Source organism: Phyllobates terribilis, unplaced genomic scaffold (genome assembly GCF_046119375.1).
Source record: "Phyllobates terribilis strain yellow unplaced genomic scaffold, ASM4611937v1 Scaffold_470__1_contigs__length_1423970, whole genome shotgun sequence".
In the NCBI taxonomy this organism is placed as follows: Eukaryota; Metazoa; Chordata; class Amphibia; order Anura; family Dendrobatidae; genus Phyllobates; species Phyllobates terribilis.
In genome coordinates this window covers 1,173,547-1,200,874 of record NW_027363230.1, presented here as the reverse complement: position 1 = coordinate 1,200,874, position 27,328 = coordinate 1,173,547, and the positions used below count along the sequence as shown (strand labels likewise).

The 27,328-nt window shown below is 44.9% G+C and overlaps 1 protein-coding gene across 1 annotated transcript in view; it reads right to left on the bottom strand.

Annotated features, from left to right (window-relative positions):
• Positions 1-25,496, bottom strand: part of LOC141229266 (uncharacterized) — a 51,382-nt gene extending 25,886 nt beyond the window's left edge. Inside the window, exons 1-7 of the mRNA XM_073667452.1 lie at positions 25,432-25,496; positions 18,817-18,956; positions 18,583-18,687; positions 18,364-18,499; positions 18,195-18,292; positions 17,908-17,998; positions 12,582-13,681 (exon numbers count right to left, since the gene is read on the bottom strand). Of these exons, the coding sequence (XP_073523553.1) occupies positions 12,582-13,681; positions 17,908-17,998; positions 18,195-18,292; positions 18,364-18,499; positions 18,583-18,687; positions 18,817-18,894 (1,608 nt within the window). The 5' untranslated portion in view covers positions 18,895-18,956; positions 25,432-25,496. The remainder of the gene's footprint in view (positions 1-12,581; positions 13,682-17,907; positions 17,999-18,194; positions 18,293-18,363; positions 18,500-18,582; positions 18,688-18,816; positions 18,957-25,431) is intronic.
• Between the last annotated feature and the right edge of the window lie 1,832 nt (positions 25,497-27,328).

The window sequence follows — 27,328 nt, the reverse complement described above, 5'->3', positions numbered from 1 at the left end:
CCAGGGACTGAGAAATGAGATTCCCGGCAGCTCCAGAGTCAAGTTGGGCTAGTTCAAAATAACGGTTCTCCCCGCAGATGATAGAGACCGACAGCAGCAGAGATGGAGAGGGTTTACTCTTGTCTAGGACGACCTCTCTGAGCGATCCTAGACACAGGCGTTTCCCGACCTCTCCGGGCAGGTACGGATCCGGTGCTCCTTACTGCCACAGTAGAAGCAGCTCCCCTCGGCACGGCGTAAGTCTTGACAGGTTTTGACCATCTTGGTCTGGTCGACCTGCATAGGCTCAGGTGAGTGTGCCTGGGGAGAAACGGAGGGAGTGACGGGTTTCTGGAAGGTGGGGGCTAGGCGTGGAAACCTCCTCTCACGGGTGACCTCTTTGGCGCGCTCCTGGAACCGGATGTCAATCCGGGTGGCAAGTGTTATTAAGTCGTCGAGAGTGGTAGGAATGTCCCGACCGGCGAGTTCATCTTTAATACGGCCGGACAGACCCTCCCAGAAGACAGACACCGGGGCGTCGTTATCCCAGGCCAGCTCCGAAGCAAGGGTACGGAACCGTATGGCATATTGGCCCACGGTGAGATTTCCTTGACGGAGGCGTAGCAGAGACGATGCGGATGAGGTCTTCCGTCCTGGTTCGTCGAAGACTTTCCGGAAAGCCGTGAGAAAGGCTGGCAAGTCGGACACCAGGGGGTCTCCTCTCTCCCATAGAGGATTTAGCCAAGCCAGAGCCTCCCCCGTGAGGTGGGACATGATAAAGGCCACTTTGGACCGGTCGGAGATAAACTGGTGGGACAAGAGTTCAAAGTGCAGGGTGCACTGGTTTATGAAGCCCCGAGTTTGAGCGGAGTCTCCTCCGATGCGAGGAGGTGCAGAAAGCCGGGGTCCAGGACTGGATACCATGGTATTGGTGGGCAGCGGCGCTGCCGGATTGCGAGTCATGACACTAGCGGTGGTTGCTGGTGGAGCAGTCAGAGTGTCCAGGCGAGAGTTGACATTCCGCAGGTGACCCAGGATGGACTCCTGTTGGGACCTCTGACGGGACAGTTCATGACATAGGTCCGAGAGCGAGGGAGCTTGGGTGCCACCGGGTTCCATGGCCCGAGCAAACTGTAACGGGTCTGGGACGCGGAACCTCTGAGCTACTATACAAGGGGGTGGCCCTTGTAAGGAAGCGGGTGGCGCCCAGGGAAGACGGGCAGGTAGTCACGGCAAGTGACCGGGACAGTCTCTGGGTAAACGGGCAGGTGGTCACGGCAAGTGACCGGGACAGTCTCTGGGTAAACGGGCAGGTGGTCACGGCAAGTGACCGGGACAGTCTCTGGGTAAACGGGCAGGTGGTCACGGCAAGTGACCGGGACAGTCTCTGGGTAAACGGGCAGGGGATCACAGCAAGTGACCGGGACAGTCTCTTGACAGGTGGGTGGTCACGGCAAATGACGGCAGAGCCTCGAGGTAGGCTAGCAGGCTGGTAGCAGGTGGACGCTCCCAGGTGAGCGAGCAAGAGTCTCTGGACAGGCAGGTGGTCACAGCACGTGACGGCAGAGCCTCCAGGTAGGCTAACAGGCAGGTAGCAGATGAGCGCTCCCAGGTGAGCGGGCAAGAGTCTCTGGACAGGCAGGTGGTCACAGCACGTGACGGCGGAGCCTCCAGGTAGGCTAGCAGACAGGTAACAGATGAGCGCTCCCAGGTGAGCGGGCAAGAGTCTCTGGACAGGCAGGTGGTCACAGCACGTGACGGCGGAGCCTCCAGGTAGGCTAGCAGACAGGTAGCAGGTGAGCGCTCCCAGGTGAGCGGGCAAGAGTCTCTGGACAGGCAGGTGGTCACAGCACGTGACGGCGGAGCCTCCAGGTAGGCTAGCAGGCAGGTAGCAGATGTGCGCTCCCACGTGAGCGGGCAGACGGATCCATAGACAGACTGGCAGGGCTGGTAGGCAGACTGTCGGACCGCAGGAATAGTAGCAGGTAGCCACGAGACAGGCAGGTATCAGACAGGAAACTGGCAGGAAACTGGAAACGGGACCTGAGGGCTGAAGCAGAGTGATGAACTGTGCTACAACATTGCTCGGGCACCTCCATTTTGGAGGAGGTGCCTTATATATGGTGAAGTCCTCCGGCCATTGGCCGGGGACTCCTTAGGACGACGCGCACGGCCCCTTTAAGAGAGGGGGAGCGCGCCCGCGCCCTAAGCACCGTGGCCGGGAAGGAGCGCGCGCTGCCAGCAGAGTGGGAGGAAGATGCCGGGCACGGAGCGGAGAGGTGAGGGGAACAGCGTCCCTGCCTAGCAGGAGGCAGGGACGCCGACGCTACAAATTATACACAAGAACAAACAAGATGGGAATGTCCAGCCATCATACCGCTCAGAAAGGAGACGGGTTCTGTGTCCCAGAGATGAACGTGCTTTGGTCCGACATGTACATATCAACCCAAGGACCAAAGCAAAAGACCTTGTGAAGATGATGGCGGATGCTGGTAAGATTTTGTCAATATCCACAGTGAAACGAGTACTATATCAACATGGGCTGAAAGGCCACTCTGTCAGGAAGAGGCCATTACTCCAAAAGAGACATAAAAAAGCCAGATTAATGTTTGCAAATGCACACAGGAAAAAGGACCTTAATTTTTGGAGACGTCCTGTGGTCTGATGAAACTAAAATTCAACTTTTTGGGCATAATGACTATTGTTACATTGGGAGGAAAAAGGGAGAAGCTTGGAAGCCTAAGAACACTATCCCAACTGTGAAACATAGGGGGGCAGCATCATGTTGTGGGGTTTTGCTGAAGGAGGGACTGGTGCACTTCATAAAATAGATGGCATCATTAGCAAAGAAGATTATGTGGAAATACTGAAGCTACATCTCAAGACATAAGTCAGGAAGTTAAAGCTTGGGCGGAAATGGGTCTTCCAAATGGACAATAACCCGAAGCATACTGCCAAAATGGTAACAAAGTGTCTTAAGGATAACAAAGTCAATGTTTTGGAGTGGTCATCACAAAGCTCTGATCTCAATCCTATTGAAAATTTATGGGCAAAGCTGAAAAGGCAGGTGGCATCAAGGTGACCTACAAACCTGGATCAGTTACACCAGTTTTGTTAGGAGGAATGGGCCCAAATTCCGACCAACTATTGTGAGAAGCTTCTGGAAGGATATACCAAACGTTTGACCCATGTCATTCAGTTTAAGGTCTATGGTACCAAATACTAATGAAATGTATGTAAACTTTTGACTTTGCAATAAGTAATAAAAATGCCTTAAAAACATTCTCTCTCATTATTCTGGCATTTGGCAAATATAAAAAATGATGGTAATTCTAATTGACCTAAAACGGGAAAGATTTATTATGATTTCATGTCAGATATTGAGAATAACATGCATATGTGTCTTTTTATATAGTGCATGTAAACTTCTGATTTCAACTGTATATATTGTATCATGTGCTCCCAAAAATCTGCACTTTATTCCTCATTGGTTTTGAGTTAGTTACTCAAATCTATACCCCTGATGTCAATACAATGAATTTTTTTATTCTAAGGCCCCAGTCCCACTATCAGTATTCGGTCAGTATTTTTTCTCAGGAATGGGGGATAAATGCAGAATTGGTGACTTGTTTCTATTATACCTTTTCTCTGATTGTTCACCTGGTTTTGGCTCCCACTCCTGAGAAAAAATACTGACCGAATACTGACCAAATACTGATAGTAGGACCGTGGCCTAAGATCGCTAGTGTTTCTAGTTAGGTAAAGATGAGGTTGCTTTATTATTTAACTTTTGTTGCAGGGGACATTGGCTTCAGCTGGAATGGACATTATGGTAAGTAGGGTTTAATAAAGAACAATAAAAGGTCTCTGTGTTTATTTCAAATAAAATATTTTATTCATGGTGTTGTAGTTATTTCACATATCACTTTCACCACGGTGTTAGTAATGGGGGCGTCTTATAGACGCCTCTCCATTACTAACCGGGCTTGATGTCAGCTGGCCTTATAAGCTGACATCAACCCCAACCCTATAACCCCACTGCCACCACTACAGGGCAGTGGGCAGAGCCAGCCAGAATTGGTGCATCCTATGGATGCGCCACTTCTGGGGCGGCTGAGGGCTGCTGTTTCGAGCCTCGGAGGGGGCCAATATTCATGGCCCCTTCCTAGGCTAATATAGTCCCCAACTGTCTGCATAGCCTTTGCTAGCTGTTAAATAGGGGGACCCAACGTCAATTTTTTTGGGGGTCCCCCATTTTAATAGCCTGTAAAGGCTAAGTATTCAGCTGGGGGGCTGATATTAGTAGCCTGGGAAGCTCCGTGGGTATTACACTTTTCCCTGGCTTCAAAAATCTGCCCAAGCTGTCTGCTTAACCTCTGCTAGACTATAAAATTACGGGGGATCCCACACCAATTTTTTTTTAATAAATCCTTTAATTTAACAATAAATGACAAGTACAGTAACCAACACAGTCACTGTACTAATTATATACATGACTGACACCTTTCTATCTATTCTATGTGTATAGCTATTCTTTCCATTCTAAATTGTTGGGCACCGATGTATTGTAACTGTATGCGGCTGATTAATTGCCAGCTTTTAAAGAGACGGGTGCATGAAAATTGGATGCCACTCACATGGTCCGAGTGCTGTGCGTGCGTTTTTTTTCACGCACCCATTGACTTGCATTGGCGAGTCTCGTCTGAGATACGTGGCAAATCGTAGCATGCTGTGAATCAGCCTGATTTCAGCTCAGAAAAAAAATTGCAGATGAGATGTCATTCATTCATTAACATTGGTCCGAGTGCAATTCAATTTTTTATTGCTCTTTCCCAACTAAAGCAGAGAGGGAAAGCGCACGGTGGATCTGGGCTGTGATGTGCGGTGAAACCCCGACCACAGCCCATCACTCAAGGGGGAGTGCGTCACTTGCTCACGCCTGACTGCAGCCGGAACTTGACGTGACATCAGCGGATGTCGGAGTCGGCTGCAGCCGGGGTCACGTGATGGCTGGTGAGCGGCCAGCAATAGCGCCGCTCACAGGCAATAAAGAACAAGCAAGGTATTTACAAAAAAACTTGGCACAATTTAAATCCATGGGGGCATTGTTAATAGTAGTGGACAACCTCTTTAAGGATTGGAGGGAGGTCGAAATGTATCTTTTGGTAGATAGTGATTGGGCCAAAAGAGTTGCTAACCGCAGATCTAGGAAGGCTCCTGTCTTTAGGGTGGGGGATTTTGTGTGGTTGTTCTCAAAAAATCTGCGCTTAAAGATCACATCTAGAAAGTTTGCACCTAAAATTGTAGGTCCTTATAAAATTATTAAAATTTAAAATTCTGTGACAGTTAAGTTGCAACTTCCTATTGCCTGGAAAATCAATAATTCTTTCCATTCTTCTCTTTTAAAAAAATTTGAGGGGACCTCAAGACATAATTGAGGCGGATTTGGAAGTGTATTGGGAGTATGAAGTAAGGCGAATTCTTGGTTCCAGGTGGGTCAGGTCTGCATTATCTCGTCAAGTGGAAAGATTATGGTCCTTAAGATTATTCCTAAGTTAATTTGGGGTGTTATAGATAAATATATGTATTATTATGGAAGTTATATGAAAATGGAACTCCATACTTTTATGTATTAACACCTTTACCCCCCCCGAAGGTGGTTTGCACGTTAATGACCAGGCCAATTTTTACAATTCTGACCACTGTCACTTTATGAGGTAATTACTCTGAAACGCTTCAATGGATCCCGCTGATTCTGAGACTGTTTTTTTGTGACATATTGTACTTCATGATAGTGGTAAAATTTCTTCAATATCACCTGCGTTTATTTGTGAAAAAATTGGAAATTTGGAGAAAATTTCACAATTTTCAAAATTTGAATTTTTATTCCAATAAATCAAAGAGATAGGTCACACAAAATAGTTAATAAATAACATTTCCCACATGTCTACTTTACATTAGCACAATTTTGGAACTAAAAATGTTTTTTGTTAGTGTGCTATAAGGGTTAAAAGTTGATCAGCGATTTCTCATTTTTCCAACAAAATTTACAAAACCATATTTTTTAGGGACCACATCACATTTGAAGTGACTTTAAGGGGCCTTTATGACAGAAAATACCCAAAAGTGACACCATTCTAAAAACTGCACCCCTCAAGGTGCTCAAAACCACATTCAAGAAGTTTATTAACCCTTCAGGTGCTTCTCAGGAATTTTTGGAATGGGGAAGAAAAAAATGAACATTTAACTTTTTTCACAAAAATGTTACTTTAGACCCCAATTTTTTTATTTTTGCAGGGGTAACAGGAAAAAATGGACCCCAAAATTTGTTGTGCAATTTCTCCCGAGTACGCAGATACCCCATATGTGGGGGAAAACCTCTGTTTGGGTGCACGGCAGGGTTCGGAAGGAAAGGAGCGCCATTTGACTTTTTGAATGTAAAATTTGCTTGAATAATTAGCGGACGCCATGTTGCGTTTGGAGAGCCCCTGATGTGCCTAAACAGTGGAAACCACCAACAAGTGACACCATTTTGGAAACTAGACCCCTCAGGGAACTTATCTAGATGTGTGGTGAGCATCTTGAACCCCTGAGGTGCTTCACAGAAGTTTATAACATGGAGCCGTGAAAATAAAATTTTCACATTTTTCCCACAAAAATGTTTTTCAGTCCCCAGTATTGCATTTTCATAAGGGTAACAGGAGAAATTGCACCATGCAACTTGTTGTGCAATCTCTCCTGAGTAAGCCGATACCCCATATGTGGGGGAAAACCACTGTTTGGGCGCACGGCAGGGTTCGGAAGGGAAGGAGCGCCATTTGACTTTTTGAATGTAAAATTTGCTTGAATAATTAGTGGATGTGTCCATGATGTGCCTAAACAGTTGAAAACTCCCACAAGTGACACCATTTTGGAAACTAGACCCCTGAGGGAACTTATCTAGATGTGTGGTGAGCACCCTTATCCCCCAGGTGCTTCACAGAAGTTTAGAACATGAAGCCGTGAAAATAAAACTTTTTCCACAAAAATTATCTTTTTGCCCCAATTTTTTTAGTTTCAAAGGGGTAAGAGGAGAAAATGGAACCTAAAAACTGTTGTGCAATTTCTCCTGAGTATGCCAATACCCCATATGTGGGGAAAATACACTGTTTGGGCGCACATTGGGGTTCAGAAGGGAAGGAGCACTGTGTGACTTTTTGAACGCAAAATTGCCTGGAATCAAGGGCGGACGCCATGTTGCATTTCGGGAGCCCCTGATGTGCCAAAATAGTGGAAACCCCCCACAAGTGACTCCATTTTGGAAACTAGGCCTCTCAAGAATTTTATCAAGGGGTATAGTGTACATTTTGAACCCAAAGGTACGACAGAATTTGATAACATTAGGTCATCATATTGAATAAGTTGTCATTAGTTTTGAGCGCAAGTGCTCGCTACTTGAGTTTGCATCGGGTACTCGGGTATGCACCATGTATCGCGGGTGCTCGAATGACATGCTCGAGTCGCCGCCCCACGTTTCACGGATGTTAGACACCCAAAAAATAACATGCGGGGATCGCTCGTGCATGGCAGGCGATCCCAGCAACGTTTTTTTGGGCCGCGAAGCATATGGGGTGGAGACTCGTGTATGTCATTCGAACACCCGCGAGCACTTGCGCTCAACACTGGTCGCCATATTGTCATCATTTTTTTTTTCTTTACTTTTGAAAAAACCCCAACCCTAGCCCCAACCCTAACCCTAGCCCATCCTAACCCTAGCACAACCGTAACCCTAGAGTTTATTTTTTTACACCATTCCTCGTGCGGTATAAGTGATTAGACGACTTTATTCTTCGGGTCGGTGCGATTACAGCAATATCAGATTCATAGCGGGTTTTTATGACTGACAGCTGTCACACACTAAAATACGCTTTTTTGCAAAGACTAGTGTTGGCATCACCATATTTTGAGAGCTATAATTTTTCCATATTTTGGCCGACAGTCATGTGATGGCTTTTTTTTTGCGGGACTAGTTGACGTTTTTATTGGTACCATTTTCGGGCATATGACATTTTTTGATCGCTTTCTATTCTGATTTTTGGGAAGCAGAATAAACAAAAACCAACAATTCAGGAATTGGTTTTTTTGCTTTTTTTTATGCCGTTCTGCATGTGGTAAAATTGATAATGCAGCGTTATTCTTCGGGTCAGTGCATTTACAGCGGTATCGCATTTATATAGTTTTTTTTGTGTTTTGGCGCTTTTACACAATAAAAACGATTTTATAGAAAAAATTATTTTTTTGCATCGCTTTATTCTGAGAGCTATAACTTTTTATTTTCCGGCTGATGGAGCTGTATTGCGGCTTGTTTTTTGCGGGACAAGATGCCGTTTTTAACGGTACCATTTTTATTTACATTCGTCTTTTTGATCGCGTGTCATTCCATTTTTTGTTTGGCGGTATGATGATAAAGCATTGTTTTTTTGCTTCGTTTTTTTTTTTTTTACCGTGTTCACTAAAGGGGTTAACTAGTGGGACAGTTTTATAGGTCAGGTCGTTCCGGACGCGGCGATACCAAATATGTGTACTTTTATTGGTTTATTTTTTTTTTCATAATAAATAAATATTATGGGTTCAATATATTTTTTGGGGATTATTTTTTTTATTTTTTTTTTATATTTTTACAATTTTTTTTATTTTTTACTTTTCTACATTTTTTTTTACTTTTACACATTGTCCCACTATGGGACTTTCACTTTTTGCAGCCTCATCGGCTGCATGGCATAGAGAGCAGCAGCTCCCTTTGTCATGCAGCCTGTCAGCGCTGCACACAGGGGAGACATTACTTTGGTCGCGCACTGCGCATGACCAAAGTAACGTCCTGCCTCCTGGTGACCCAGATGTTGTCATGACGACATCGGGTTGTCATGGCAACATCCGGAAGTCGCCACAGACATTGCTGGACGCCGGCAGGAGAAGTGAGTGTAACGATCACCTCCCCCCTTGCCACCAGCATTGCGGGGGTTAATGTGCCGGGAGCAGTGCAGGACCACTCCCAGCACCGGGAGTCAGCTGTGACAATCAGCTGACACCCGGCGGCGAATGCCCCGCACCGCTTGTGTGCGGGCGCGATCGCAGATCGAGTGATAATACGTAGCTGGCCCAATAGGCCCAGGGCACAGCTACGTACTATTACTGACATGGTCGGAAAGGGGTTAAGAATTGCAGACAATCCAAAATGCCCTCCTCCTGTTCGTACCACATTGTACCAATAACCTCATAATGATCAAACATCCACATACTATGTGGAACATGGAATTATTGAAAATCCCTAATGATTATTGACTAACATATTAATCTGATAAATTGAGCTTGCTAATGATCTTTATTTCTTTTAGGGAAATTACAGAATAACAAAAGATAAGTGACTATTCTGATTGACCTTTGAACCTTAAGTGCAAGACGGACTTAATTGATTTAATTGAGAGTCAGCTTGACTTAATTGTTTACATATTAAAATAATGACTCATTAGCGACAGATGTCAGCCATAATTATGAGATAAGGCAATGAGGTAATGTGTGGAAAGGTTCCTGATTTTTCCTATAAAAAGCCTATTTGAGACACTACTCAGTGTTCATTTGTGATTTCTCCGACCGTATAGATCCTATATACAATTTGGCGGCAGACAACTAAGACGAGAACACACACATTTTGTGTGCCCCTAACGGGGATTTTCATGATATCAGATAGACAGATTATTGGGTGGGGCTGGGGAAAACCCAGCAGTCATGGTACACATTGGTACCAATGACAAAGTTAGAGGGAGGTGAAAGGTCTTTAAAAATGATTACAGGGAATTAGGAGAGAAGCTGAAGTACAGGTGGTGTTTTCAGAAATACTGCTGATTCCACTACGTCACTAGAAAGTCAGCAGGAACTTAAGAAGATAACTGTCAGGAAGAAAGGGTTTAGGTTCATGGAGAACTGCGCTGACTTCTCTGTCGGCTACAGGCTCTACAATAGGGACAGGCTGCACCTCAATGGGGAGAATGCAGATGTGCTGGGGGAAAAAATGGTCAGATGGATGGAGGAGCTTTCAACCTAGGATCTGGGGGGAGCGAGGGTAGCTGTGCAAATAAGGGGGTAGATTAGACAGAGAGTGAGACATTCAAGGAAAGTAAGTAGGCGAGTAGCAGTAGTAAATGTGTTAATAGTATTAAATGTCTGCAAGCAAATGCAAGAAGTCTTGAAAACAAAATGAATGAATCAGAGACTCTTAGGTCAGCCTCAGATTACGATGTGGTGGGCATTACAGAAACCTGGCTGGATGAAAGCCATGACTGGGTGACAAACATAGAGGATTACACTACATTCAAATGGATAGGAAAGAAAAATAAGTAGAGGGGTGTGTATTTTCGTTAAAATCAACTTAAGACCTCAAGCTCAATGACGACATGGGGGGCAGCTTCGACAATGTAAAGCACATATGCCCAACTCTTGGTGATTATATTTGACCCACAACACCAGAACCACCACACCCATGTGAGGCCATTATTCTGCATGGAGGACTTTGTGGGGTCCATTATACTGTATGGAAAGCTATGTGGGGCCCATTACACTGTATGGAAAGTTATGTGGGGTCAATCATACTGTATGGAGGACTATGTGGGGCCCATTATTCTGTATGGAGGACTATATGGGGCCCATTATACTGTATACTGGTTGGTCCACGACTTTGTCCAAGTTTTTCATTTTGGCCCTCTGCATGTTTTGAGCTTTACATCCCGGATGTAAAATCAGTATGGGTAATGTACATGGAAGTGGCAATAATGGAAAGCTGCTAACTGGACTTTGCTACAAGCCTCCTAATATAGCTGAACATGAAGAGGATGATATGCTGCAACAAATTAAAAAGGCAACAAAAACAAGTCATGGTCATAGTGTTGGCTCCCTTGAAATTGTTCTAGAAAAGTAATTCTCCCAGAAAATTATTGCAATTACATGTTTTGTTATACACGTTTATTTCCTTTGTGTGTATTGGAACAACACAAGAAAACACAGAAAAAATAGGCAAATTGAACATAATTTCAAACAAAACCACATAAAATAGGTCGGACAAAATTATTGACACCTTGCCAAAATTGTGGCTAAACAACTTTGTTTCAACCATGTGAAGCTTGTTCAAACGCAATTGTAGCAAGTAACAGGTGTGGGCAATATGAAAATCACAGCTAAAGCCAGATAAAAAAGGGAGAAATTGATTCAATCTTTGCATTGTGTGCATATGTGTGGCACACTAAGCATGGAGAAAACAGAAAAAGGAGAAGAGAACTGTCTGAGGACTTGAGAACCAAAATTGTTGAAAAATATCAATAATTTCAAGGTTATAAGTCCATCTTTAGAGATCCGGATGTTCCTCTGTCCAAGGAGCGCAACATAATCAATAAATTTACAACACATACAGTCAAATATGGTGGCGCTTCAAAGATGTTTTTGGGTTGTTTTGCTGCCTTTGGTCAGGTACCTTGATCATGTGCAAGGCATCATGAAAGATTAGCAAAGGATTTTGGGGCACAATGTAGTGCCTAGTGTCAGAAAGCTGGGTTTGCGTCCTAGGTCATGGGTCTTCCAGCATGACAATGACCCCAAACATACTTCAAGAAGCACCCAGAAAATGGATGGAAACAAAGTGCTGGACAGTTCTGACTAGCAATGAATCCAGACCTAAATCCCATTGAACACCTGTGGAGAGATCTTAAAATTGCTGTTTGGAGAAAAACATTAAAGTTTGAAAGTCCTCAGTGGTTGATACCATCTTTTCAGTTAGCCATTAGTCAGTAAGCTTTCGAGACTACTCAGATCTCTTCGGTAGACATAGTATAATACAAAATCTGAAGAGTCACATATTTATACACAACAGGGCACAGGAATAATGCAAAAGATAAGACAAGTGAAGTGAAGCAGAACTATCAGTATGGGAGAGGGAGAAGCAGCTGTGGCCGTAAAAATGTTTGGCCACAAGTAGATCTATTCTTTTTTTTCCTTTTATTGTATGGCGATGAGAATTCATCCTTGTTTTAAGTTTTTGCCCTGTCTCCCCTACATACAGACTCCCAGTTGGACAGTTGGACATTTGGAACATATAATTAAGTTCATTGTGATGCAGCTGAAAGTATCTGGGATCTTGTGGTCCTGATGTGAGTTGGGAATCTTTATCTTGTCCGTGGTCATTATAAACGGACAGGTTTACATTTCCAGTTGGTGAGGATGAATTTTATAAGTTTCACCACAAAGGTGAAACTATCCTCCCGGTCACTTTGCTTTCCCTCCGAGTACCTTTTTATTCTAACAATGTTAGGTTTCGGGGAGATTATACTTGTTCCTTTTATTTTTGGTTCTCCTTAGCTTACCTTCTTTGCCCTATATGAATGTGTTTTTGTTTCTCATTCAGGGTTTTCGTATTTTACTTCATACTTTCCTTTCCCCTGGTTGACAGTGTGTTGCAGCCTCCCCTCTGGTTCCTCTGGGGGTATGAGAAACTCCTCAATGGCTTATTAGTTAGGTGTGTGGTGGTGTTTTTAGTTGTGCAGCTAGGGCCTTTCTAGTCTCTACAGAGACTAGTTGGGTGTAGTTGCGACATTCTCCCCTGTGTGGGTTCTCTGGTGCTTATCAAGATCCGATTTCTGGTTAAAACATTTCCCACATTCTGAACATGAAAAAGGCTTCTCCCCTGTGTGAGTTCTGTGGTGAATAATAAGATTCCATTTATTTTTAAAATATTTCCCACGTTCTGAACAGGAAAAAGGCTTCTTCCCTATGTGAGTTTTGTGATGTTTGGTAAGAGTTGATTTCTCTGTAAAACATTTCCCACATTCTGAACAGTAAAATGGCTTTTCTCCTGTGTGAGTTCTCTGATGGTTGATAAGAGTTGATTTCTCTGTAAAATATTTTCCACATTCTGAACATGAAAAAAGATTCTCCCCTGTGTGAGTTCTCTGATGTTTATTAAGATATGATTTGTGTCCAAAACATTTTCCACAATCTGAACATGAAAAAGGCTTCTCCCCTGTGTGAGTTCTCTGATGTTTGATAAGATTTGATTTCGTTGCAAAAGATTTCCCACATTCTGAACAGGAAAATGGCTTCTCTCCCGTGTGAGTTCTCTGATGTACGATAAGATTTGATTTCTCTGTAAAACATTTCCCACATTCTGAACATGAAAAAGGCTTCTCTCCTGTGTGAGTTCGCTGATGTGTGATAAGAGTTGATTTCTCTGTAAAACGTTTCCCACATTCTGAACAGGAAAATGGCTTCTCTCCTGTGTGAGTTCTCTGGTGCCTAACAAGATCTGATTTCTGATTAAAACATCTCCCACACTTTGAACAAGAAAATCTATTCTCTGCTGTGTGAATTTTTTGATGTTTAAGAAAAGACTTTTTGAGAGGAAAACTATTTCTATATTCTGAACGTGAAAATGTCTTCTTTGCTTTAGGAGCAGTTCGTTTTTTAATGCTTATTTTGTGACTATGATTTTCCTTAGTAGTCGGTAATAAATCAGAAGACAGGACGTGTTTCAAAGGATCAGATGACAGATCTTTGCTGTGAAGGGATGATGGTATATCTGGAGAAATGGCATTCACTTCAATTGTATCCTGTGAGATCTCAAAATTATCTGATTTGAAAATTGAAGATGTCAGCTGTCCCTCTGATCTCCTGGTACAGTCATCTGCCAAGAATAAAACCAATTATTATTTTTAATAAAAAATCCTTGAATTTTATATTTTTTAACATTTCTACTTAATTTGTCCGTAAAAAGGCAAGTTATATAAAAAAAAATCACTTATTCACCAGAACAATGACTGTCTAATAGAAAACCTCATAGGATGGATCAGTAGAGCGTGGTGTTCAACTGTTTTTTCATTCTGCCTCCCAAATATGGAATAAAAAGCCACCAAATGATGTTATGTAGGCGAAAATAATACCAATAAAAACTTCTACTTATTTGACAAAAAACAAGTCCCCACTCAGGTCCATCATCTGTCAATGGAAAAACAGAGGTTTCCACATTATTAGTGGCTCAAAGGCTTTTGAAAAGTAACATGGCTTCCATAAACCAATCCAGCAATATCCGCTCTTCCAAAGTCAGATCTCACCCTCGCTTATGAGCTTTGCAGTAGTTTATGTGCCTAAACCTCATTTAGCCTCCATGTATTTGGCATTACTATAATGAGAAGAACCCACTTTATTTATGTTGTGTGTCTCCTGGAGCACAATCTAGGCACTATGGTTTGGGTAATAAAATGACATATTTGTAATTTTCACGCTCCAACATCCACTGCGTGCTAATTTCCAGAAAAACACTGTGGAGTCAAAATAGTCACTTCTCCTATAGATTAATTCACTGAGGGTTATAATTTCCAAAATGGAGTCACTTTATGGGGATTTCTACTGCTCTGGTTTTCTGCCATTTTGTTATATTAGGGCTTCTGTAAATGGTGTGTCCCATCTCCTCTGGGATCTGCTCCTGCGACATCTGCTTTTGTCACCAGGCACCGTCTTATTCATTCTGCAGGCGGCGCTGGTGATGGAGGAGACGTCAGAACCAGAAGCTCTGGGCGGCGAAGGCTCTGTCCAGCCACTAAGATTAGGGTGCCTGGGACCTGTAGTACCATCCAGTCTGGCAGTATGGGTGTATGTGCTGTCCAGCTGGAGTAATCTGCTCCCTGCTTCAGCCATTTGGAGAGCACCACACCCTACTAAAGCTGGAAGCATATTGCCGGAAACTTCCAGATACAGCCTTGTTCTCCTCTGGTTCAGTCCTCTGAGCTCAGCTCCCGGCTTGTGAATTTGTTTCCTGTTGTGACCCCGGCACATTTACTGACTACTCTTGTGTCTTCTGAGTTTGTATTTTCTCTATCCTTTTGGTTCTGACCCGGCTACCTGACTATTCTTCTTCCCATCTCACTCCACAGAACAGCAAGTAACACCGTGGCCCAAGCCTAGGGGTCTCTGTGTTAGTCCAGATCCATGTAGAGGGGTTAAAGGATGATGAGCAAAGTAATTTGTGTTTATGACGTAAATTTATGAAGTAATTTATGCCCTCCCTCTGTCTAAAACTGAATCTGTCAAAAACTGAACTACTCGCATTTCCTCCCTCCACTAACCTACCTGTGCCCAATATTGCCATTTCCGTTTGTGGCTCAACCATTACTCCCCAGCAACAAGCCCGCTGTCTTGGGGTCATTTTTGACTCAGATCTTTCCTTCACTCCTCACATCAAATCACTCGCTCGATCATATCATCTACACCTCAAAAACATCTCAAGAATCAGGACTTTTCTCACCTTTGCCTCGGCAAAAACTCTTACTGTAGCTCTTATTCATTCTAGTCTGGACTACTGCAATTCTCTACTTATTGGGCTCCCTCTTACTAAACTCTCCCCTCTCCAATCCGTCCTTAACGCAGCAGCCAGGATCATATTCCTCGCCAACCGCTACACCGATACCTCTTCCCTGTGCCAGTCATTGCATTGGTTACCCATCCAATATAGAGTTCAATTTAAACTTACCACGCTTACCCACAAAGCGCTCCATGCTTCAGTACCCCCCTACATCTCCTCCCTTGTCTCAGTCTACCACCCTACACGTGGCCTCCGTTCTGCCAGTGACTTAAAACTAAAATCCTCCGTAATCCGAACTTCCCACTCCCGTCTCCAAGATTTCTCGCGTGCTGCGCCAATTCTTTGGAATGCACTACCCAGGACAGTTCAATTAATTCCCAATAGCCACAGTTTCAAGCGGACCCTAAAAACCTATTTCTTTAGACTGGAATAACGCCTCCACACACTATCTGTCCATCCCAGTTGTCCATCCCAGTTTTCCCCCATATTAAAATCTTCTTCAAGTTCAGGTTCATACCAACCATGCACATAATAGCCTCGGTCAGGACTGCACATATACTGGCAGGCGACCAGTCTATGTATTATTATTTATCAAATTTAGTATATTAAGGCAGTATTATACAATATATGTACATTCTACCTTTTGTGTCTCCCCAATTTCCTCATAGACTGTAAGCTTGCGAGCAGGGCCCTCACTCCTTTCAATATGAGATATGCTTATTCTGTATTGTCTGTATAAGTCCCCCCAAAAATTTGTAAAGTGCTGCGGAATATGTTGGCGCTATAAAAATAAAAAAAATTATTATTATTATTATTAATTTGTGAAATCTGTAAACGGGTTACATAAGGCAAGCCTGTTCGTGGTGGCCATCTTTTGAGCTTCCAGGTGACCATGAACAGTGCCCCCAATACATTGTGTCTGCACACTATCCCAGCAAGATCTGCATTAGAATAGCTAAATGGCGCTCCTTCCCTTCTTAACCTGCCATGTGCCCAGATAATAGTGTACAGCCGTATATAGGGGATTGTCAGATTCAAGAGAAGTTGGAAAATAATTTGTAAGGTCCATTTATTTTCTATTATCCTTTGTGAAGAATTCCAAAGTTATCACCACATAAAGTGATTTGAAAAATGGGGCCTGTTTAGAAACACAAAACTGGCTGCAGGAAGAGGTTAAATCAGAGGATTACAAAGTCAAAAACTGTGATTATACACAATAAAACATCTACTGAAATGATCAAACTCAACAGTCTTCATCAGAGTAAAATGAGTAACTAGTGGTGAAACCTCTCTGGGGTAATTAGAGTATGGGGCTCGGTGGCTCTTAGCAATCTAAACTATCGTAAGGGACAATAGTTTCTGTCAGATGAGAAGAAATATTAGACATTTAAAGTGAAATTTTTTATAATAGTGCAGAGCTGAGGTGTCTTAAATTTAGATCTCGGGCATTTGGAAAAGGCAATGGAGATCTTTTTTAAAGACTACCAGGGAGTTACAGAGTCACATAAGTGAGGAAGGCCGATCCCACCACAATGAAACTATCATACAGAATGAACTTGTAAAAAAAAGAAAGAATATAAAAACATGTAACATCCCCAACAACAACGTATGTATGAGGGGAGAAATCCAACACTAAACCGGAGTCACACTCATTTATGGTGGACCATTGGAGCTACTATGAGTTCTGACCAGGAGAGTAGAGAAAGTATTAGCGCCCCCATTTCAGGAGAGATTGTGCAGTAATCTGAATTTATTAGGATTGAAAACATAATGGAATTTATGACGTGGAGTGAATCCATGAAACCAGGGCTGGAGCCATGCCAACACATCTCCTGCAGGCGTGAATAAATGTATATTACAGCCATCAACCACGCACAGCTTAGAGATATATCATGGCACAGGTGTAATGTTTTCTGTATAGTTTATCAGAATCCTGTTTGAAGTTAGTTGGTTTTAAAAGAAATTGAACAGTCAGAATAAAGGGAAACTCTGTTGTTATTGTACAGAAATTCACACTTGGCCTTCACTGGACATTTAATGTTGTTGATCAAAAAAGTGAAGTTTGCCCAGAAAGACTGGACCTGGTCTTGTAGGAACCATATGAGCACATTCAGCAGCACAGAAGGGAGAGAAGGTAGATTCATCCAATAAGATATCAGGGTTCTAGGAAGCCAACAGCATCATTACCCTCCACTTTCTCTAAGAGGCCCATCATAATATTTTTCTTCAAGTGATTTTCTAATTTGTCAGCACATTCTACATACGCTGTCATTTAGCTTCGTAGTTTACAGACCTGGGCAGGTAACGGTCAGCATAATCTAATCCCAGGGGGTAGGTGGATCTTCCAGGTTGTAAGTGCTATAGAAAAGGACTTTCACAATTTTCGCAAGTAATTTGAACATTTTCAGATGGAGGAGAATGTTGTGGTCTAGCGGCAAAATGGTGATCACACGATTATAATACGGCCGGACTACACCACCGATAAAGCAGCCACAGACAGGGACTGAGAAGAATTTGTGACGACTTCTCTGTATTTAGTGGTTACTACTCACCTGGGTAGTCATATGTAGGAATCTCCTCTTTACACTGCTCATCACCCCTCACATATATCTCTGTAATATTAATACCGGTCAGATCTTCACACTGAAACAAATATTGTAAAAGTCACAAACAGACAGAGAAGTCACATCTATGATCAGCTCTAATCCTGCCATCTCCACCGTTCTCATTACACAAATATAAAACATAATAATGGTGGATAAAACAAGACTGAACACAAGACCTTCACAGCCGTCTACACATCATAGGGGAAATCTCATGTCACCTTCTCTTCATCTACCTGATGATCCTGAGGAACATTGGGATCTTCTTGTTTACAGTCATGTGGAAGAAAAGGACGGAGACATATCTCTGGTGTTGTCCTCTTACTGGATAGATCTGGAGGAAACACATACAAGGACTGAATTCATTCTTTACATACAGATAATTATAGGCCGTGTGTATTTAGCCCTGTTTATTAACTGGTGATGTGAGGGGCTGGGGAACCTCCATCATGACGTCCTTGTACAGATCTTTGCGCCCTTCTAAATATTCCCACTCCTCCATGGAAAAATAGACAGCGACATCCTGACACCTTATAGGAACCTGACACATACAATGATACCGTCATCTCCCCGATCTCTTCATAGTGTTACTGTATAATGTCCCAGCATTCCCAGCAGTGTCACCTCTCCAGTCAGCAGCTCAATCATCTTGTAGGTGAGTTCTACGATCTTCTGGTCATTGATGTCCTCATGTATCAGGGGGTGAGGTGGAGGCCCCGTGATTAATCTCTGGTTATGGAGAGACACATTAATAAAACTCACTCTAGACATTTCCAGAGTCCTCACCTCTCCAGTTCTGTCCATCTGTTATTCCCATAGATAAGAATGATGTAATGTGACGTCATCAGAATCTCTCACCTCTCCAGTAAGCCGAAAGAGGATCTCTAGGGTGAGGTGTAATAACCTCTCTGCCATCTTGTCTCTGCCCATATCCATCTGTGATAGGTAAATCAGGAAAATTCTCTTATATAGAATATCTCCACTGAGAGGATCCGAAACTGTAGAGAGAAGAGGATGAGCAGATGTAACATCATAAAAATCCTGTGTAATAATACAACTATTGGAGATAATGAGGGGAAACATATAAGGAGATTTATTATTTTACAGAATTTCATTTTTTTTCCTTTACATCTAGTAATAAAACCTTTATATTTTAGGCCACAGACAACAAGCAGTTTCTTCCTCGGAGTCAGCAGCTGAATACGTTTCTCATAGACTCATCTTCCATAACGCTAATTCTCGTCTAATTTTCTGACACTGGAATTGACATTGAGAATAACCTCGGCACTCAATGGTTCTTATAGAAAACATTTTTTTTAATGCAGTCCAAAAACAAAAGTAAACGTTTCGGTTGACCTGAGGACATTGCTGCATTGACGACAATGGAGACATGGGAATGTGCCCATTTTGGGATTCTGCAAGAACCGTTGTTTAGGACCTTGGTGCGCTGTGCCCAAATCGGCACATACCAGAGAGTCTCTAATATTGGTTGCTCTCTTAAAACACGGTAGGAAGGGTTGTTGGAACGCAGGGATCGTGGGATAGCCAGTTTGTAAGATGTTCCTGTGTTTCCTAATGGTTTTATGTAAGATGTAGGTAACGTGTAACGAAGGGGATTCTGTCCTTAGTGTTTGGACGATCAGTTCTGGAATACAACGCCTGGGGATGCAAGAAGCTAGGTGGATAGCCTCGTTCAGTGAATTTGGTTATCATTTCTTGTAACCTCTGATTGCGGATAGTTTCACTGGACACTATCTGTTTGACCCTCTGAAATTGTGATGTAGGTATAGATTTCTTCATCGACCTTGGATGATTGCTAGAAAAGTGTAATAGGCCATAGCAATCGGTGGGCTTGGAATAGAGGTCAGTTGTTAGGTGGCCCTGTGTATCCTTGATCCTTGGAAACTAACACTGCTTGAATGATATGTCATGGTGAAGCTCAAATCTGGCCATGCGGAGTTCAGTGTGGAGAAAAACCTCTAAAGATTCTAAGGGACCCCCCCATATGCAAAAGATGTCGTCTATGAAACGTTTCCAGAGAATGGAATGTTCTTGAAAAAGTGGATTAGAGTAGACCACCTGACTCTCGAAAGCTGACAAGAAGCAATTTGCATATGGGGGGGCCACATTGGTGCCCATCACGGTGCCCTTCACCGAAAAGCCTTAATAGGGAGTATGACCTACTGGCCTTTATATAAGGTTTTTTTATGTTTGGAGTTTGGTTCTCATTGAACAATTGGTATAAATAAACTTGTCACCCAGGGATCTTACGTGACCCTATGTTAAAATGAATTTTACATTTGGAAATGTGGTCTTCAATTTGAATAGGTCAATAATATACATGTTTTGATCTCCATATCCTACTCATATATTGTCTCCTTTATTGCAGATTATTCCTCTCTGACACATTCTTGTCCACTCTCCTGGATCCTTCTCCACTCCATCAAAGGCTCTGGCTCATGCCCATGGGGTCTTATGCTCTATACTGGTGGAACGCACGTTCTCTCTCCCTGGCACTCAAACTTCCGGCTCACTGAAACGCATTTACACCGGCTTGTGGAATGCACAGCTTCCTGGGAGCAGCGCGTCACTTCCGGTGACATCACACGTGCACTTCCGGAGTTCACACTACACAGCCCTGTAGGATTGGCAGCTATGGGTCAGGCGCCCTCACTAATCCCGCCCCCCGCCTTTAGATATCATCCTGCCCCTAACAACGCACACAGCGCCAGGAACTAGTGGTGGACACCGCATTCCTCTAAACCACTACGTGCAGCACCGCTTTACAGTGGGTACGGAAAGTATTCAGACCCCTTTAAATTGTTCACTCTTTGTTTCATTGCAGCCATTTGGTAAATTCTAAAAAGTTCATTTTTTTTCTCATTAATGTACACTTTGCACCCCTTCTTGACTGAAAAAAAACAAATGTAGATTTTTTTTGAAATTTATTAAAAAAGAAAAACTGAAATATCACAAGGTCATAAGTATTCAGACCCTTTGCTCAGACACTCATATTTAAATCACATGCTGTCCATTTCCTTGTGATCCTTCTTGAGATGGTTCTACTCCTTCATAGGAGTCCAACTGTGTTTAATTAACCTGATAGGACTTCATTTGGAAAGGCACACACCTGTCTATATAAGACCTCACAGATCACATCAGACCAAATGAGAATCATGAGCTCAAAGGAACTGCCCAAGGAGCTCAGAGACAGAATTGTGGCAAGGCACAGATCTAGCCAAGGTTACAAAAGAATTTCTGCATTACTCAAGGTTCACAGTGGCCTCCATAATCCTTAAATGGAAGAGGTTTGGGACCATCAGAAGCCTTCCTAGACCTGGCCGTTCAGCCAAACTGACCAAATGTGGGAGAAGAGCCTCGGTGAGAGAGGTAAAGAATAACCCCAAAATCACTGTGACTGAGCTCCAGAAATGCAGTAGGGAGATGGGAGAAATTTCCACAAAGTCTGGGGTGCAGAGTGTACTTTAATGAGAAACAAAATGAACTGTTTAGAATTTACCAAATGGCTGCAATGAAACAAAGAGTGAGAAAAATTTAAAGGGGTCTGAATACTTTCCGTACCCACTGTATATAGAATGGAGCCGGTCTACAATAATGTACTGCGTCTGCGCTACTTCTCATGAGCTAGAAGTCCGATAATGTCCATCCCCTAGTGTGCATGTGTTTACACTGAAACGCCAGATAAACTGATTCCCACCGTGCCAGTAGTACCCGGAACTGCGTATGCCCGTAGTTGTGTTACACGCTGAAGCACATCTAGGATCATTCTGAGACTGCGCATGTCCATAAGCATGAGTTCCACGCTGAAGCGCATAATGGATTTGGATTGCATTTCACCAATATAGAAAAGTCCAGTCTCTGAGGTCAGCGTCATGGGAGACTAAAAACAAGTACTGCACATCCTCCCATCATGCAATAGACATGTAGATCTACTTTGTCACTACAAAAAATATGGGATGATGGCCAAAGTATATTCCTAAATGGTCAAATTTGACCCCTATTACACAATTAGAAATACACAAGGAACCCACACTTGTTAGTTACTTAATAGTATAAGTGGGATATAACTGATAAGAAATAATTCTGATATAGAAACTCAGATATCTCGATGAAGTACAACAATATGTGAACCTCATTCACAGAGAACTGAGTAGCAATGGGTAGAGTATAAAATCCAAAAATGTAATCCAGAATGGGGCTGTATTCACACAAAACAGGCACAGGAAATTTGCTCATTGAGTCCCTTAGGGTCTAGTGAATCCAATCTGGAAATCCACTCACTTTCCTTTTTGAGGATACATCTATTGAGATCACCTCCTCTCACATTGGGTTTAACCACCTCAATGATACAAAAGGAGATGTCTCCGGTTTCAACTCGATGTACACTGTTCATGTGTCTCGCTAATGGGGTGTCCCGACCATGGCATATATCGCCCAGATGCTACCCCACCTTACTCCTAGATTCCCTCTTGACCTTGCCTACATAATCTAGGGGCAGGTGCATGTGGCCATATATACAAGTCCCGAGGTTTTACAGTTGGAATAATCCTTCTGAACAATGGTTTTACCAGTAGAGGAACAAGATTTACATGTCTCATCCAATTACACGTACAATATTCTCCACATCTAAAGAAACCACAGATTCTTCTATCTAGCCAAGTCCCCTTGGTTTTTTATAGACACTATGCACTAAATGGTCCCTAACTGACTGACCAATTCTGAAAGTTATTGTGGGAGTAGATCACACAGCACCCTCAGGTCCGCGTCGGCCACAAGTACATCCTAGTGTTTTCTGAGGATATTAAAGATACCGTTACTCAGTTCCTATTACTCGTGTTGTCCCATCTTTTTCTTGCTCTCTTGGTTAGGTATGGAGGATTGTCTGTCTCTCCTGTTTTTCTGCAAACAATCGTGCGGAATCTAAACTGTACTGTGGGTACCTTTTTCCATGAATCTGGTGTTAATGTCTATTGTCTGTATATTAAAATCTGTGACATTAGAACAGTTCCTTCTCAACTGTAAAAACTGGCCCTTGGGTATTCTCTTTTTCAGTGGTGGCTATCCCATTTCAATAGTTTATTAGTGCTTGTAGGTTTATGGTAGATGAGTGTCCCTAGGGTCCCATCTCGTTATTTCTAGATTAGTACATCCAAGAAAGGCAACTGGTAATAATTAAACTCAGATGTAAATCTAAGGCCATCGCTATTGATATTGAGTTCCCTGACAAATGCAAGAAACTGTTCACTCGTCCTTGACCAGATGATAAAAATGTGGTCAATATATCTATACTGTACCCCAATATATGGATGCCATCACTTATGATCATCCCTGAATATTGTGAATTCCTCCCACAAGTCTAGGGATAAGTTAGCATATGAGGGGGCACAGAGGCTCCCCATCGCAGTACCCCTGAGCTGGTGGAAGTACTTCCTGTCAAAAAGAAAGAAGTTATGAGTAATAGCGAATTTTAGAAGATCCTCCATGAAGTCATTATGTCTGCTACACTCTATCGATCTCGATTTCAAGAAATGTCTTACTCCTCTGATACCATCATCATGCAGTAGATTACTGTACAAAGCCTCGATATCTAGTAAGGCCTGCTCCCCTACATGCCTGTATACATGCTCGAGGGTCTACATGTAGGGGAGCAGGCAGAAGGAAACCCATTTTCCAGAAGAATCATTCCAAGTGCAGGACCTCAGGCGACACTGGGGGAACATTATACTGTGTGGGGGCATCATACATACTGCATAAGGGGCATAATGGGGGCATTACACTGTGTGGGGGCATCATACATATTGCATAAGGGGCATAATGGGGGCATTACACTGTGTGGGGGCATCATACATCCTGTATAAGGGGCATAATGGGGGCATTACACTGTGTGGGGGAATCATACATACTGCATAAGGGGCATAATGGGGGCATCATACATACTGCATAAGGGGCATAATGGGGGCATTACACTGTGTGGGGGCATCATACATCCTGCATAAGGGGTATAATGGGGGCATTATACTGAGGGGGCATCATACATACTGCATAAGGGGCATAATGTGGGCATTACATTGTGGGGGCATCATACATACTGCAAAAGGGGCATAATGGGGGCATTACACTGTGGGGGCATCATACATACTGCATAAGGGGTATAATAGGGGCATTACACTGTGTGGAGGCATCATACATACTACATAAGGGGCATAATTGGGGCATTACACTTTGTGGAGGCATCATACATACTGCATAAGGGGCATAATGGGGGCATTATACTGTGTGGGGGCATCATACATCCTGCATAAGGGGCATAATGGGGGCATTACACTGTGGGGGGCATCATACATCCTGCTTAAGGGGCATAATGGGGGCATTACACTGTGTGGGGGCATCATACATACAGCATAAGGGGCATAATGGGGGCATTACACTGTGTGGGGGCATCATACATCCTGCATAAGGGGCATAATGGGGGCATTACACTGTGTGGGGGCATCATACATCCTGCATAAGGGGTATAATGGGGGCATTATACTGAGGGGGCATCATACATACTGCATAAGGGGCATAATGTGGGCATTACATTGTGGGGGCATCATACATACTGCAAAAGGGGCATAATGGGGGCATTACACTGTGGGGGCATCATACATACTGCATAAGGGGTATAATAGGGGCATTACACTGTGTGGAGGCATCATACATACTACATAAGGGGCATAATTGGGGCATTACACTTTGTGGAGGCATCATACATACTGCATAAGGGGCATAATGGGGGCATTATACTGTGTGGGGGCATCATACATCCTGCATAAGGGGCATAATGGGGGCATTACACTGTGGGGGGCATCATACATCCTGCTTAAGGGGCATAATGGGGGCATTACACTGTGTGGGGGCATCATACATACAGCATAAGGGGCATAATGGGGGCATTACACTGTGTGGGGGCATCATACATCCTGCATAAGGGGCATAATGGGGGCATTACACTGTGTGGGGGCATCATACATACTACATAAGGGGCATAATGGGGGCATTACACTGTGGGGCATCATACATCCTGCATAAGGGGCATAATAGGGGCATTACACTGTGTGAGGGCATCATACATACTGTATAAGGGGCATAATGGGGGCATTACACTGTGTGGGGGCATCATACATCCTGCATAAGGGGCATAATGGGGGCATTGCACTGTGTGGGGGGCATCATACATCCTGCATAAGGGGCATAATGGGGGCATTACACTGTGGGGCAGTAAAGGGGTCCTGTACTATGAGAACAATACGTTTCCTCCCTTCCTGTCTCCATAGTTGGGTCGTATGTATCTATTACAGGAAACAGAACAAAAACCTTATGATTCTTATAAAGGGGCAACACAAGACCCCAAAAGTCTCCGTGCTGAAGGGGTTAATGCCCCCTGCGCCCAGTAATGGGGTCTCCACATACCTCCACCTGCAGAGCCGCCACCACATATATTGCTGCTCTGTGCGCACAGGAGCTGTGATGAGGTCACAGGAGGGGAGGAGTCAGGGGTCACATGATCAGGGGCCTCAGTGGATGCAGGACTCTGCTGTGCTGGTTGTCATGGTGCTGGATGAGCTGAAGTTTATGTGTGGGGTCAGGAGGGGTTTACAGTGTGGATGTAGCAGAGCCGCGTGTGTACGAGGTGTACGGAGCAGAGCCGCGTGTGTACGAGGTGTACGGAGCAGAGCCACGCGTGTGTACGAGGTGTACGGAGCGGAGCCGTGTGTGTACGAGGTGTACGGAGCAGAGCCGCGAGTGTACGAGGTGTACGGAGCAGAGCCACGCGTGTGTACGAGGTGTACGGAGCGGAGCCGCGTGTGTACGAGGTGTACGGAGCAGAGCCGCGTGTGTACGAGGTGTACGGAGCAGAGCCACGCGTGTGTACGAGGTGTACGGAGCAGAGCCGTGTGTGTACAAGGTGTACGGAGCGGAGCCGCGTGTGAACGAGGTGTACGGAGCAGAGCCGCGTGTGTACGAGGTGTACGGAGCGGAGCCGCGTGTGTACGAGGTGTACGGAGCGGAGCCGCGTGTGTACGAGGTGTACGGAGCGGAGCCGTGTGTATGGAGTCGCACGTGTACGAGGCGTACGGAGCGGAGCCGCACGTGTACGAGGCGTACGGAGCGGAGCCCCGCGTTTACGAGGCGTACGGAGCGGAGCCGCGCGTGTACGAGGCGTACGGAGCGGAGCCGCGCGTGTACGAGGCGTACGGAGCGGAGCCGCGCGTGTTTGAGGCGTACGGGGCAGAGCCGCGCGTGTACAAGGTGTACGGAGCAGAGCCGCATGTGTACGAGGTGTACGGAGCAGAGCCGCATGTGTACGAGGTGTACGGAGCGGAGCCGCATGTGTACGAGGTGTACGGAGCGGAGCCGCGTGTGTACGAGGTGTACGGAGCGGAGCCGTGTGTATGGAGTCGCATGTGTACGAGGCGTATGGAGCGGAACACCGCGTTTACGAGGCGTACGGAGCGGAGCCGCGCGTGTTTGAGGCGTACGGGGCAGAGCCGCGCGTGTACGAGGTGTACGGAGCAGAGCCGCATGTGTACGAGGTGTACGGAGCAGAGCCGCATGTGTGCGAGGTGTACGGAGCGGAGCCGCATGTGTACGAGGTGTACGGCGCGGAGCCGCGTGTGTACGAGGTGTATGGAGCGGAGCCGTGTGTATGGAGTCGCATGTGTACGAGGCGTATGGAGCGGAACACCGCGTTTACGAGGCGTACGGAGCGGAGCCGCGCGTGTTCGAGGCGTACGGGGCAGAGCCGCGCGTGTTCGAGGCGTACGGGGCAGAGCCGCGCGTGTTCGAGGCGTACGGGGCAGAGCCGCGCGTGTACGAGGTGCACGGAGCAGAGCCGCGCGTGTACGAGGCGTACGGAGCAGAGCCGCGCGTGTACGAGGCGTACGGAGCAGAGCCGTGCGTGTACGAGGCGTACGGAGCAGAGCCGCGCGTGTACGAGGCGTACGGAGCAGAGCCGCGTGTGTACGAAGCGTACGGAGTGGAGCCGTGTGTATGGAGTCGCGTGTGTACGAGGCGTACGGAGCGGAGCCGCACGTGTACGAGGCGTACGGAGCGGAGCCGCGCGTGTTCGAGGCGTACGGGGCAGAGCCGCGCGTGTACGAGGCGTACGGAGCAGAGCCGCGCGTGTACGAGGCGTACGGAGCAGAGCCGCGCGTGTACGAGGCGTACGGAGCAGAGCCGCGTGTGTACGAGGCGTACGGAGCAGAGCCGTGTGTATGGAGTCGCGTGTGTACGAGGCGTACGGAGCGGAGCCGCACGTGTACGAGGCGTACGGAGCGGAGCCGCGCGTGTATGAGGCGTACGGGGC